The sequence below is a fragment of the Lethenteron reissneri genome, chromosome 59, assembly GCF_015708825.2.
Source record: "Lethenteron reissneri isolate LAM-NWPU_2019-01 chromosome 59, ASM1570882v1, whole genome shotgun sequence".
NCBI classification, from domain to species: domain Eukaryota; kingdom Metazoa; phylum Chordata; class Hyperoartia; order Petromyzontiformes; family Petromyzontidae; genus Lethenteron; species Lethenteron reissneri.
The window spans coordinates 4,587,679-4,601,853 of record NC_083837.1 but is presented as its reverse complement, the minus strand read 5'-3'; the positions used below and the strand labels follow the sequence as shown (position 1 = coordinate 4,601,853).

General features: G+C 48.4%; 1 protein-coding gene across 3 annotated transcripts in view; it reads left to right on the top strand.

The window, feature by feature from the left end:
• LOC133357684 (glycine receptor subunit alpha-2-like) overlaps positions 1-14,175 on the top strand; it is a 140,121-nt gene that overhangs the window by 120,460 nt on the left and 5,486 nt on the right. For 2 of the 3 annotated variants that reach the window (XM_061575775.1, XM_061575777.1), the window contains exon 9: positions 8,954-9,228. In XM_061575775.1, the coding sequence (XP_061431759.1) occupies positions 8,954-9,228 (275 nt within the window). Of the gene's footprint in view, positions 1-8,953; positions 9,233-14,175 lie in introns of those variants that run through there. The other variant, XM_061575776.1, reaches the window with a different exon arrangement.

Below are 14,175 nucleotides of genomic sequence, written 5' to 3'. Positions count from 1 at the left end.
TGGGATTACACGCGCACACACGCGCGCGCGCTCACGAATTGAAAAAAAACTCCCCATAAACACTCAGATGAAATGTTCTTTGTCCAGAAATGTTGTGTGAGCGTGGCGAAGGAGTGGACGGATTCGTACTCTTAGGTTTTTTTGGTAAAGTCACAGCAATCGTGCTGTGACGGTTCCACCTGAAGACGGAAGCTTGTGTTGCCTCCGAAACGTCGTGATTTTTATTAAGCCAATGCGCATCCAAACGGTTATTCAAATGTAAGCCAATGTATCCTACTCCCAGGTTTTTTTTCGGTAAAGTCACGTAGGTAAAAAATAAAATTAAAATTAATAAAAGTAATGATAGAAATAAAATATCTTCTTGGTTCTTTCGGTAAAGTCACGCAGAAGGGAAGTAATAAAATAATAAAAATAAAACATAATAAAATAATTTCTTTTATTATTTTTATTTTATTACTTCCCTTCTACGTGACTTTACCGAAAGAACCAAGAAGATGAATTCCTGCAGTCATGAAAGCTTTAAAGATAAATAAAATAATAAATCACGACGTTTCGGAGGCAACACAAGTCTCTTGATGCAGCAAATCTGGCTGTGACGGTCCCACCTGATGACGGAGACTTGTGTTGCCTCCGAAACGTCGTGATTTATTATTTTATTTCTATTATTTCTTCTATTATGTAAAAAAATTCATCTGTTATTATTTATTTATTTTTACCTACGTGACTTTACTGAAAAAAAACCTGGGAGTATGAATCCTTGCAGTCACGAAAGCCTCAAATCTAGAAGTGGACCGATTGCCAGGGGATATTAGCGAGCCGTGCCGTGCCGTGCCGGAAGCTTGTGTTGCCTCCGAAACGTCTTGATTTATTATTTTATTTCTATTATTTCTTCTATTATGTAAAAAAATTCATATGTTATTATTTATTTATTTTTACCTACGTGACTTTACCGAAAAAAAACCTAAGAGTATGAATCCTTGCAGTCACGAAAGCCTCAAATCTAGAAGTGGACCGATTGCCAGGGGATATTAGCGAGCCGTGCCGTGCCGCGCCGCGCCCTGCCGTGTGAACGAGCCCCTCGTCGTATATTTCTCTCGCCGACGTGGCCCTGCAAATTCTCAAGAGGCGACGCTCGAGTGGTTTACCTTTAATTACCCATTTTTTTAATTAAAGGGCTGCAGAGTAGGCGATCGGTCGGGTGACGTGGGGGGAGAGGGATGATGATTGATCGGGTCTCTGTCCGCCTGCCAGATCGGCAGCTGACCGCTCTCAACTCCGGGTGGCCCGTGTGAATTGATGCGGCTAATGGAACCAAAAGAGACACGGGGACCTGGCTTGCAATATTGTTGTTGTTGTTGCTGCGGATAATTCCACGGTATTTGCGAGCACGCTGGGCCCTTTTTCTGCTGCACTGCGAAATGTTAAATTTACGCCGTTGCGTTTTTTTTTGTTTTCCATTATTTGTCGTCTGTTGTTTTGTTTTCATTGAGTAATGGGGTTTTACGGATCGTCGCTGCGCCAGCTCATTAGTGGAGCGTGCGACGCTCGAGAGGGAGAGGAGAGAGCGGCGTAGGGGGGGTGGGCGGCTGCATCGTCGCCACGCGTGCAACCGTGAACACCGAGTCGCTGCTGCAATTCTGGATTGATCCTTTTTTTCCGTACGAATTTTATATATTCATGTGTCCCATACGTTTATTAACACGGAGAGGGTTGCCAAGGTGGCTAGGAGATGATAATTGTTTTTTTACCCTTCTATCTGGCAACAAAACTGACACATTTTTACGAGGAGTCATGTTTGCATAGACCACAATACCTGCAGTCATAATGCAAACAAAAAACATAACTCTGATAATGTGCACTGTCCTTGAAGTTGATTGGTCCACACCCGAGACAGCTTTCCTTAGAGCCTAGTCTCACATGGAGTTGGACCAGATGACGCCAAAAGGTGTCAGTTTTGTTGCCAGATAGAAGGGTAAAAGATGGCCTGCTTCTCAGGAACGACGTACCGGGATCTTTAACGTCTGGCGTGAAGCAGGCCCAGCGCGTCGTATTTTGGTCGTTACACTCGCGGTAGTAACTAGGGCGGCCGTTGGATTTGAACCCGTAAATCTTTGCCACGAGAGGCCAACGCACGATTAATTACTTTAATTAGTTGTAATTGACGGCATTTTGAGATTATAATAATGGATTTATCGAACGATGTCTGGGCGACTCTATAAACGAATCTTTACTTATTCATGATGTAGTTCAGAACGGTCATTAATTTTTTTTTGTTGTCAGCTGTGGAATTGGAACGCAGCGATGGCCTAACTCTGATCGATAATCTTGACCCGGCCTTTGGCGTCCGCTTCGCAAGAAGTGGTGTAAGTCGGGCGGGAAGGTGGTATACTAAGGTTGTCAAATCCTACGCATACCGGATTGGTTATCTGGTATCCCTCGGAGTCGAGGATGATGATCCTCCACAGACAGCGATGACGGTCAGGGTTTGTGGGTACGCAGGTGGCTGACGAGGCCATTCCTTGAACCACATTTGAACTTCGATTTAAAGCTTTCGTGACTACAGGGATTCATCTTCTTGGTTCTTTCAGTAAAGTCACGTAGAAGGGAAATAATAAAATAATACAAATAAAACATAATAAAATAATTCTGACGATGTTTCGGCCACAACGCAAGCAGCCGTCCTCAGGTGAAGAACAGGTCTGTCGGAAAGACAGCGTCTGAATGACGCTGTCTTTCCGACAGACCTGTTCTTTCCGACAGACCTGTTCTTCACCTGAGGACGGCTGCTTGCGTTGTGGCCGAAACGTCGTGATATTTATAAAAATCACGACGTTTCGGAGGCAACACAAGCTTCCGTCCTCAGTTGCCTCCGAAACGTCGTGACTTGTTTTATTTTTATTTATTTTAACTTCATTTTTTACCTACGTGACTTTACCGAAAGAACTAAGAGTATATGTTCCCTGCAACGTTTCTTCTGCCCCACCTCCATAGCGCGTACCAATCGGTAGCGACAAGCGGGGAACCTCCAGATCTGCCCGGCCATTTAGCGTCGAGCTTTTGCGTGCGCGCTCGTGCAGAACGTACGCACAGTACGTCTTATTTTTATAAAAAACTAATTTTAAATATTTTAAATAATTTTATTTCAACTCGCCGCGAGCTCGGTACAATGCACTGATCACAGAACAAGAGGGGTGGTGGTGGGGGGGGGGGCATAAAATCGGCAAGCAAAAGCCCCGAGATCGACGCGGCGGCAAGGCTTGATGAAGAGGGTTTAATTTCGTACGTCTCATTTAAACCGTGACTATTCAAATCGGAAATTTGATTTTCAAGTGCGCCCGAGCGTCGACCGCGACGCCCGGCGCGTTTTATGACGACGCAGTGCAGTTTCCTCTGCGAATAAAAAAAATAAAATTCTCAGCCCGTTTTATTTATTTATTATTTTTTATTTCCCCCAGTCCGATTGGGCCGCCGCGTTGGAACGGCGCGGGAGGCTCCTGGTTTAGGTTTCGACGCACGTCCTCGCGCGCTTTCACGCTTTCTGGCACTCTGAGTAATGGACACCGCGGCCATTTCAATACTCTCTCCCACCCTCGCGCCCGCATCAAGTTTCCCGTGCGCGCACGCTTTTTTCACCCTCCGCGTCCACTTCGTAAATCGTCGCAGCGACGCCACGCCAGCCCACGTTTGTTTTTCTGACTTTTTAATTGCGAACGGCGGGAGGGCCTCCGTTTTCATTTATCTTTTTTTTTATCTCAAGTAATAAACACTTTGGCCCGTGATCGAATGCTATTTTTCTGGAAGATTTTAACCAGTCGGTGTTGGCGGGGACGCCAACGCGTTTTAATTTCGAGTAAAAAATGTAAATGTCGCAAATCAATCAGAGCCACGCTGTTGAACCGAACGTTTAGGAAAACCCACTGTGGGATCAGTTTCAAATTGCTAAATGTTCAGTGTGAGTTGCATTGGCTTATTTTATTCAGAGGTGATTTATAGCCACGCGTCCATATACGTTAGAGTTCACCTCTTGTATAATAATGGTGTTCATGAACATTTATATGCCCTGCATCGGTTTCAATTCGCTCATCGCAAAACAAGACGGATGTCGGTCGGGCTGTGTGGCCTCTATCGGTGCTGCGGGCAGCTTCTCGTGTCAGATTTTATTCGCCGGGGAGGTCATTCGCAGGCAGGTGTCACCACCGCTCAATGTCCGCCATTCCCCTTCCACGACCTGAGATACGTTGCCAACCCAAGGGGCACGCTTCGCATGAACTCCGCTCAATGCCCAAGTTTTGGCTTCAATATCGAGAGGTTCACCGTGGCTCATGCAATCGACGGCCACCACACTTCCTTCCGCCTGCCGGAATCCCACAGCCACCTCATTACCATCCACGGTCCGCTTCCGGAGCCATCCCATCGTCACCGGGGTCTTCCCTGTGGTTTTCCGACTCAAGAGTTTGTCCGCTCCGAGGCCTGCCAATCAACCTGCCACCCTCCATCCCACACCCTTTACCCCGCCAAAATCCCCCCCCCCCCACGCTCATTATCGGGCCTTGTTTCATTTCAAACTTCCGAGCTTGCTTACGCCATCCCGCTCAGATATGCGGTGCGTCCGCGAATGAATTGTGCCGGTGTGTGCCAAGTGGTTGTTACCTTTATCGTCGTTGGGAGAGTCTAGTTCTCGCGACACGTACGGCAGGACGAACATTAAGCTCCCCGCCTCAAACAGTCGCACGGCGAAGGCTCAACATCCGGCGAGGGTTCGGTTCTTGACATGCTGCGCGAAGGTAGAGTTCGCGAATCTAGTTAGGATGTTTAACGCGTAGGCTTTCGCGACCAATATTCTCCATAATGAAGGTTTCTTTTTTAGTTAGGTCGCGTAAAATATAAATGTGCCGTTAAACCCGCCACCACTCGACACAGCCAATTAGTAAATGTTTGACACGTACACAAAACGTGCCATTTCAGCACACCTGGTGTGTTGGAGAGTGAACCCACGACATTTACAATTTGAGAACGACGTTTCGCCGGTGATTGTTTACGTGACAAACCATACTAATTTGCTGTGGCGGGTAGTGGCGGGATTAACGACAGCATTTACATTCATGTGATCTAACCCAAAAAAACCCTTGATCACGTAGATGGGATGTTTATATTAGGGGGGAAAAGGGGATATTCGATTCCTGTGCCCAACTGAACATACAGCAGGAGAATATGAAAATATTTCGTAACATTAATCCTGTAATGTATAAAAAATAACGTTCGTATACTTAGTTAATTTGTGAAATAATACAAATTGCTAATAACAAAAATAGTACACCAAAATAGAAAAAATAATATAAAACATCCGTAAATTATACTGTCAACTTTTATTTACCTTGGATGATGACGGGGATGTGATGATGGTCAGAAGACGAGCAAGTCTATTCAACTGCTCTACTCTTTGAGCCAAACTCATCACTTTTTTTCTGTACGTGTGTATGTTGAACTTCTTTCGCACCGTACGTAGTCAACCGTGATAATCGGAGGTGCGGGGGAAGGACAACAATTTAAACACAAAAACAGTTCTAAAGAAATTCGTTTTCAATATAGATAATTTAAAAGTCAACAGCTCCAATGGCTTTCTAACAGAGGTCGCAACCGGGTACCCGATACCCGTACTCTACCCGATACCGGCTACCCGTACCCGGCCAGGTACGGGTAGGGTACGGGTACGGCCGGGTACGGGTACCCTTTTTGCGACCCTGGTGCGGCCGGGTACGGCTACGGGTAAGGAATCAAAACCCGTTTGCGACCTCTGCTTCCTAATATCGGAAGGAAGAGCATTCCAGACGGCCACAGAAGCGCATCAGAAAGCGCTCGATGCGGTGACCACCGTCTTCGCTTGATGGCCGAGCCAAAATCCGCTGCTGCGAGGGTGACCCGGAGTTTGCGTGATGACGGTTTATGCCCCTTGACGAGATCAGCGAAGTCTTGCGGTTCATTTGTTGGCAAGCGCTTTGTGTGTGTGTGTGTGTGTAATGAGCGCGACCTTATTAACGTGTTCGTTCGGCAACCGCACGCCAATGTAGCTCTACGAGGACACGGTCGGATCGTGCAGTGCCCCGTCACGGCACGCGCCGAAGAATTGTGTACACACGCTGCAGCTTTGGCTGTCGTTCTCACTTCCTGCACTCACTTGAGGCTTAGATCGCCCCCTCTCCATGATCGAAGGAATAAATAAAGAATCCGCGACCGCATTGGCAAGTACCTCTCCCCAGAGGTCGCAACCGGGTACCCGATACCCGTACCCTACCCGATACCCGCCTACCCGTACCCGGCCTGGTACGGGTAGCCGTTTGCGATCCTGGTGTGGCCGGGTACGGGTACGGGTAGGCCGTGAGTCACTGGTGAGTAGCCGTTTGTCACTCATTTCGGGTAGGGTACGGGTAGGGAACGGCTACCCATACCCGGCCGGGTACGGGTACCCATTTGCGACCCTGGTGCGGCCGGGTACGGGTAGGCCGTGAGTCACTGGTGAGTAGCCGTTTGTCACTCATTTCGGGTAGGGTACGGGTAGGGAACGGCTACCCATACCCGGCCGGGTACGGGTACCCATTTGCGACCCTGGTGCGGCCGGGTACGGGTACGGGTAGGCCGTGAGTCACTGGTGAGTAGCCGTTTGTCACTCATTTCGGGTAGGGTACGGGTAGGGAACGGCTACCCATACCCGGCCGGGTACGGGTACCCATTTGTGACCCTGGTGCGGCCGAGTACGGGTAAGGAATCAAAACCCGCTTGCGACCTCTGCCCTCCCCCACGACGCCATGTTGCCAAATCGCGAGCAGTCGAGGGGAAGTCGAAGTGGCATGCGAATGTAACATCGGCAATGATTGAATTTTCGCGACAAAAAGGAATATGAAGAGGTTCTGTGACCGTATCTTAACACCAAATGACCTCGGTCGTCATTCAGAGGTGGGGGGTTTTATTTGTGCCCCTGACAAAACCCCTCGCGCTGCTACTGCCATGCCAATGCTCGCCTCCCTCATTCAACATCCTCTGAGGCGAGCACCATCTGCCTTTCTGCTCGGCAGTGGATTCTTAACCCTTTTCACGTACCGAGACGTTGCTGCAAGTTGCCGGGGTGTGGGTGGGTGCTCCGTTCACCGCTTAGTCCCGGAACGGGCGAGTGGTTCGACGTTTATTGTATTTATTTAGAGAGGCATAGCGTCGTTATTTTTTTAAAGACTGTGTTGCTCACTGCAGAGAACCATAGCGACACGACCGCACTCTACGATAGCTGGCGCCAAACTGTGCCACACGCCCTCGGTACGTCTTGAGGTCAGAAGACGTTTCCGATACAGTTATTTTATTTTGGCTTTTCTTCCGATTGCGTTCTGATGACGCATGTTCCGATTACGTACACTTACGTCATCGGAACGGAATCTGAAGAATAACTAAAATGACGTACGTCATCGGGATGGGAAAGGGTTAATGTGATTGCAAATTCCCATGCAAAGCGTATCACATCTACTAGTTCGTTCAGCGGTTCCCAACCTGCGTTTGGTCAGGATATTTTTAGTTGTGCCCCATCTCCCTGACAAACAGGACGGAGATGGGGCACAAACTGCTGCAGGCTACCGAGGGGTTCACAACTGCAAGTGATGAGGAAACCTTGTGCTTAGTGCACATGCTGTACAACATGTTTGGAATCGACAGGAGTAAAGTTGGACTTATGAACAAATCGACTTACGAACAGACCTCTGGAACCTAACTCGTTCGTAAGTAGAGGAATCCCTGTATCGGCTTCGAGCGGAGTAAGACCGTTCAGAACTGGTGCATATGAAGACTGCGCGGAATGTTGGTCAAAACTGTGCCGTCATCTTGACGGGCAAAAGATACAGTCACTTTCTGTCGTGCCTTTGCTGCCTAATGTATTTTTTGCCCGTATATCATCATCATGTGTTATTGCGACGTAAATTATACTTGACGATCGCTGTGGCGTAAATACCCTCATCGATTAATTTGCCGGATAAATGTTTCGAAAAATGTTGGCGAATTCAGACCGCGACGCCGGCTGGAGGTGGACCGCGACAGCCCCCCAGCTCTTGCGTGCTACGCCACGGGGATCTTTAACGTCACGTGCCAACCGGGGGGGATGAGGCGGGGGGGGGGGGGGCAGCAGATGTTTTGCCGGGCCATATCACGGCCCCTAACTGTGTATGTCTGTGGCTCTCCGTGTGTGAGTCTATGGGTCTACGTACATTTAACTTCTTTCGCACCGTACCGGAGGTGCAAATGTGATGACCACATAATAAAGTTTTTTTTGGGGTTACATCGCGTAAATCTCAACGTTGCCGTTAAACCCTCCGCCACCACCACACAGCCCTGGTCAGTAAGGTTTGTCACGTAAACAAAAGCGTGCCAAATTTCGATTTAAAGCTTTCGTGACTGCAGGGATTCATCTTCTTGGTTCTTTCGGTAAAGTCACGTAGAATGGAAATAATAAAATAATAAAATAAAACATAATAAAATAATTCTCACGACGTTTCGGCCACAACGCAAGCTGCTTGCAGTGTGGCCGAAACGTCGTGAGAATTATTTTATTATGTTTTATTTTATTATTATTTCCATTCTACGTGACTTTACCGAAAGAACCAATTGGTCACATGTTGAGCACCACCGGCATGTTTGGAGAGTGAAAGCACGGCGTGTTACAATTGGAGTACGACTTTTCGCTGGTGATTACAACCAGCCTCATCAGGCGATTTTGCCAGATCTATCCCCCCCCCAAAAAAAACCTTCATTATGGATGTTCGGGAAAGCCTACGCGGTATCATGACCGCGCTAACGGATGATATTACAGCCATGTCTTCAACCCCCTCTCTCCTTCGCCGTGGCAACCCCTCTCCCCCTTTGCATACAGTGCAAAGCAGCGAAGGGTTAATTCCCCCTCACTGTGTGCCGTGTGTTCCAGGATGAGGATGGAAGGGGCTTCAACATGTACGGCATGGGCCAGTGCCTTCAGGCGGGCGACGGCATGTCCGTCAAGGGAATCAACGCAGCCAACTCAGCCCCTCCCCCCTCTTCCATCCCACCCAAGGACCCAGACGCAATCAAGAAGAAGTATGTCGACCGGGCCAAGAAAATTGACACAATATCTCGAGCAGCCTTCCCTCTTTCCTTCCTCCTCTTCAATATCTTCTATTGGATTATCTACAAAATATTGCGCCATGAAGACATTCACAAGAGGTAAGGGCCGCGGCGCGATGCTCGTGACCTTGTGGGGCGCTCTCGTTCTCTCTCTCTCTCGTTCTGTCTCTCTCGCTCCCGTTCTCTCTCTCTCAAACGTCGAACCGTTAACCCGGACGGCGCGGCTCGATCGGCGCGTGGCTAAGCAGCCGCGTAAAACAAACAAAAAAACAACGCGGCCGCCTTCGGATAAAGTCTTGCTCCTTTTAATTTTCATCGCATGTGAACCCATTTTTGTCGCCGTGCTCGCCCATGCGGGGAAATCGTCAACGGGCAGCAGTCGCCAACGGCTCATCGGCTGTCCTCCGCGGGTCTTGTTGTTTAGTTTGGCGGCTCTGGAATTTGGACGGCGTTTTTGTCGAGAGTGCAACCCTTCTGATTGTTAAAAGTCGTTCGTCCACAAGGGAGGTTTATTTTTTTCTCGGGGGAGATTGCGCAAGCATTAATGTGTCTTCAAACCCTCCGCCACCCGACACACCCAGTTAGTAACGTTTGTCACGTAAACAAAACGTGCCAATTAGTTACTACTTCAGCACCACCAGTGTGTTGGAGAGCAACATTTACAATTCGCGTTCCGTGACGTTTCGCCTGTAATTAAGCAATCTAACCCAAAAAACCTTAGTTGTGTAATTAAGCGATCTAACCCAAAAAACCTCCATTGTGGATAACATTGGTCGCGAAGGCCTACTACTACTACTACTATATGTTAAAGCAAAAGCCACTAGACATGTCGTGCTCGACGTTTTGCTCAAGTAGATAGGAACACTGCAAACTGTCTAACAATACCCCCGGCATGTTTTCCGCTATGCTTTCCCATTCACCTGTCCACCGCACGAAACCTGCAGCCGTTGCGCATGTATTTGCCACGCGAGTTCACCCACGGGTAAAGACGACCCCACATCCCCACCCCTTGCACGGATTTCACGGTATAAAAATTGCCGTACACGCGCATGCACGGCCCGGGAAAACAAATTCCGCTCGCCCAACGAAACAAATGTGTAGGCCTGGTTCGACAGACGTACACTCGAATGAGCAGGGTGAGAGAAACCAACACAGGAGGAGGATTTCTCCACAACTCTGGCTGTCGCCTGATGATGCTGGTTGTTGTTGTAATTACCGGTGAAACGCCACGGTACTTGAATTGTAAATGCTGTAGTGGGTTTCCTCTCCAACACACAACCGGTTTACGTGACAAACCTTACTCATTGGCTGTGTCGGGTGATGGTGGCGGGTTTAATGACGCATTCATATTTACGTGATCTAACCCAAAAGAAAAAAAAACCCTCCGATGGCTATTATTGGTCGCCAAAGCCTACGACTACTATGACTAGTCGTAGTAGTCGTAGGCTTTGCCGGCGAGAAGCTCGCCATCTCTCTCTTCCTACGTGTTAAACTGACTACGTGTTAAACTGACTACGTGTTAAACTGACTACGTGTTAAACTGACTACGTGTTAAACTGACTACGTGTTAAACCGACTACGTGTTAAACTGACTACGTGTTAAACTGACTACGTGTTAAACTGACTACGTGTTAAACTGACTACGTGTTAAACCGACTACGTGTTAAACCGACTACGTGTTAAACTGACTACGTGTTAAACTGACTACGTGTTAAACTGACTACGTGTTAAACCGACTACGTGTTAAACTGACTACGTGTTAAACCGACTAGGTGTAACACGTAGTCGGTTTAACACGTAGTCAGTTTAACACGTAGTCAGTTTAACACGTAGTCAGTTTAACACGTAGTCAGTTTAACACGTAGTCAGTTTAACACGTAGTCAGTTTAACACGTAGTCGGTTTAACACGGAGGAAGAGAGAGATGGCGAGCTTCTCGCCGGCAAACGAGACCCGCGCTCTGGTATTGCATTTCATAGGCTTGTTTCCGGCGCCATTTTCCGTTTTGTTTCGCTTCCTTCGATAATTTTGCACTGCAACGCATTCGCAGAGGCCGGCGGCTTTCACGCTTTGCTCTTCTCGCCCTCCGCATTTTTTACGCGTACGGCGCACGCTGCCGGTGACGTTTCCGCGGCCCTGCGCGTGCGTTGGCGGTGGGCGGTGGTGTAGGGGGGGCGTTGGCGTTGGAGGCGTTAGGAAGGTGATGGGCGTGAGACCGCCGGTCCCTCAGCGGGCAGCCGTGCCCCGCGATGGCAACCGAGAACGGTTCTAGCGGCTCCTCGAGCGCGGCTACCTGCCGTGTTGTAATTGACTGATGGCACAAGGCCTCTGGGCGCGCGCGCGGTTGCTGACCATCACTGACCATTGCTGGCCATTTCAGTGGCCGTTCATTTACTGGTGTGATTGTAATTGTACCGGATGTTGAACCTCTTTTCACACCGTACGTAGCCAACCACTGCTAATTGGAGGTGCGGAGGAAGGACAGCAAACTAAACGCACAAAAAGTGTTGAAAAAAATGAGCTTTTAATGTATCTTTTAAAGTGCGTAGCTCCAGTGGCTTCCTAATGTCGCCTGTGTGAGCTATGTGAACCGTCCACCAGTCGAAAATCCTTCACATTACATACGCCGTGTCCCCTCGATTCCGTTCCGTGAAAACCACGATGCCCCCGTACGTTACATCGCCGTGCAACGCGAGTGTATTGCTACGACAAAGTGAAACTTAGCGGTCACATTTCTAAAAGTAAAGCCGCTTCTTTGATGTCGCTCTTGTCGGATGAGGACAAGATGGTCGCAGGACTCAGGTTTTATTTTTTAAGTTTTGGGCCAGCATCTGCCCAGAATCTCCAGAGGTTTCAGTTCCACATCCCCACTGCAATTGCACAAACTCGGTCGAGAAGAGTGGTGATGTGCATTGAATGTGGTGGAGTTCAGCTGAGGGTGATTTTTGGCAGACACGTTTTCCCGAACGGACCCAGTCTTTTGCACGTAGCGGGTTGAGTGAGTGCAGTCTCTGTGTATGTGCGAGTAGAATGTAGCACGGATTTGTGGAGGGTCTCAAAAGTGGCGACCACATTTTACGATGCCAATTCTCGCTGGGTGGGGGGGGGGGGGTTGATATCGTGTGAAAGCTTAGAATATCAATGCTGGGTTTCCTGCAAATTTGACAAGTGCATCCGCTGTAAAAAAAATGAAGTTATTTTGTTATTATCTTGATCTCGTGTTACTGGAGCCGGGCAATAGCAGCCTCATCGGCAGTGGAGAGCGACAGCCCCGAGTCTGCCCCGAGTTTCGGAGTTTGTCCTGAGTCCTCCCTGAGTCCTCCCTGAGTCTGCCCTGAGTCCACCCCAGCTGCAATCGTGCACTGTGGAGGCAGCAGTGAGAGTTGGTGGATCACCGCACAGGTGTTGCGAAACTCTCTTCCCATGGGCGTCGAGGAGGTGCCATATATCCTGGCTCGCCAGGAGAAGGCAGTACAGCAAGTGGACTAATCGCCACCTGTTTCTGTCTGTACGGGGATAGAGCATTGCCCTCCTCGCCCAAGGCGTGCGTTTTCCCCGGTTGCTCCGGATTCCTCCCCACACGTTTAATAAATACGACTCGTCCTTAATTGGCTGCAAATATTCTTAGAATAAAATAAAATCCAATGTAGTAGCAGGACCCATCCTGAAAATTGATTCCCGCGACTCAGTGTGCCATTTATGTGCGATGACCGAAATTGACAAGCACTCACTCCAAGCCAAGGCGCAGCCTAACGGTTATTCAAAAGTAGGCCAAGGCCTCTGATTGGCAGAGACAGGCCTCTACGGTGATTGGTCGGGAGGCAGGGCTTTTGAAGTGATTGGAGGAGAGGGATTTGAACGAGAATAGGCTGGGAAACAGCGCGGGACCTGGGGGCGACGGTTGGGAACCGTTAGAGGGGAATGACAGGGATTGGCTAGGGGATAAAACAGTGAGGGAACGTTCTAGAAAGGGGGCTCGAGTGATATAAACGGGCAGAGCACAAGGGCAGGGGACGTTCAAGGGAAGGGACAAGCTTCAAGACCAAGCCCGGACCTAGTGTTGTTACTGTGCTATAATAAAATAGGCTCCTAGTAGTTCATCGTTTGAGTAATTTCACCGGGATCAATAAGTGAATTATTTTAATTACCTAATTCCCGAGACCACTTTTGAATCCATCCACCTGAGACGACCCAAGTCCACCGTCGATGCGCGATGACACGGTCTGCCGCTAACCACTTCCGCGGTGGCTAGGAGATGTTAACTACCTCGCCTGGTATACAGGAGGTCGTGGGTTCAATCCCAACCCTGACGCCTACTCTATATTTGGATTTCTCCCTCGTGGTCGCGTGGATTTTTCTCCACATTTAGAATCAACGTGCGTTTATAGTATTTGCCGACTGCTATAAATGTCCACGTGATGATGAGCCACTTGGTTGAGCTGTCATTTGTGGCCAGGTAGCTGCTGAAAAAGAAGCTATAATATAGACCAGTGGACCTTACCTGGTAAAATACATTTAGTATTTTAATAGTTTATAGTTTATTTTAGCCACAGAGGCGGTTGCGGTCACGGTGGGCATGGGTGTTATGCTTGATGAATCTAAAATAAAATAAGTAAACAAACATGTAAAAGATGAATCTAAATAGAGACTATCCCTTAATCCATACTCGATTTGTAAAGGAGCAAAGAACGCCATTTACTCTGGAAATGTGACTGGTTAACTGATTTGTACAATTGACACTTCATCAATGTGGTAAATGTAGCCATTCGCTACTTGTTGTCAGAATTGAGATCTGTTTCCAATGTACGACAAACGCGACATACGCATACATACATACATTCATTTCACGCGAGCATATGCTCATTTGGATATCAACGTAACGTGTCGCGTAACACGCGACATAACCGTGCTCATCGCTCTTCATCCGATGCGAAATAACGTGAGGCCCAAGTTAAAGGCCTGCATTTAAATGTTTGCTTGCGAAGCAGATCCTCTCTTGAACAATTAGCGGCGCAGATCGTATTAAAAGCCGAAGTCACTCGGGGTT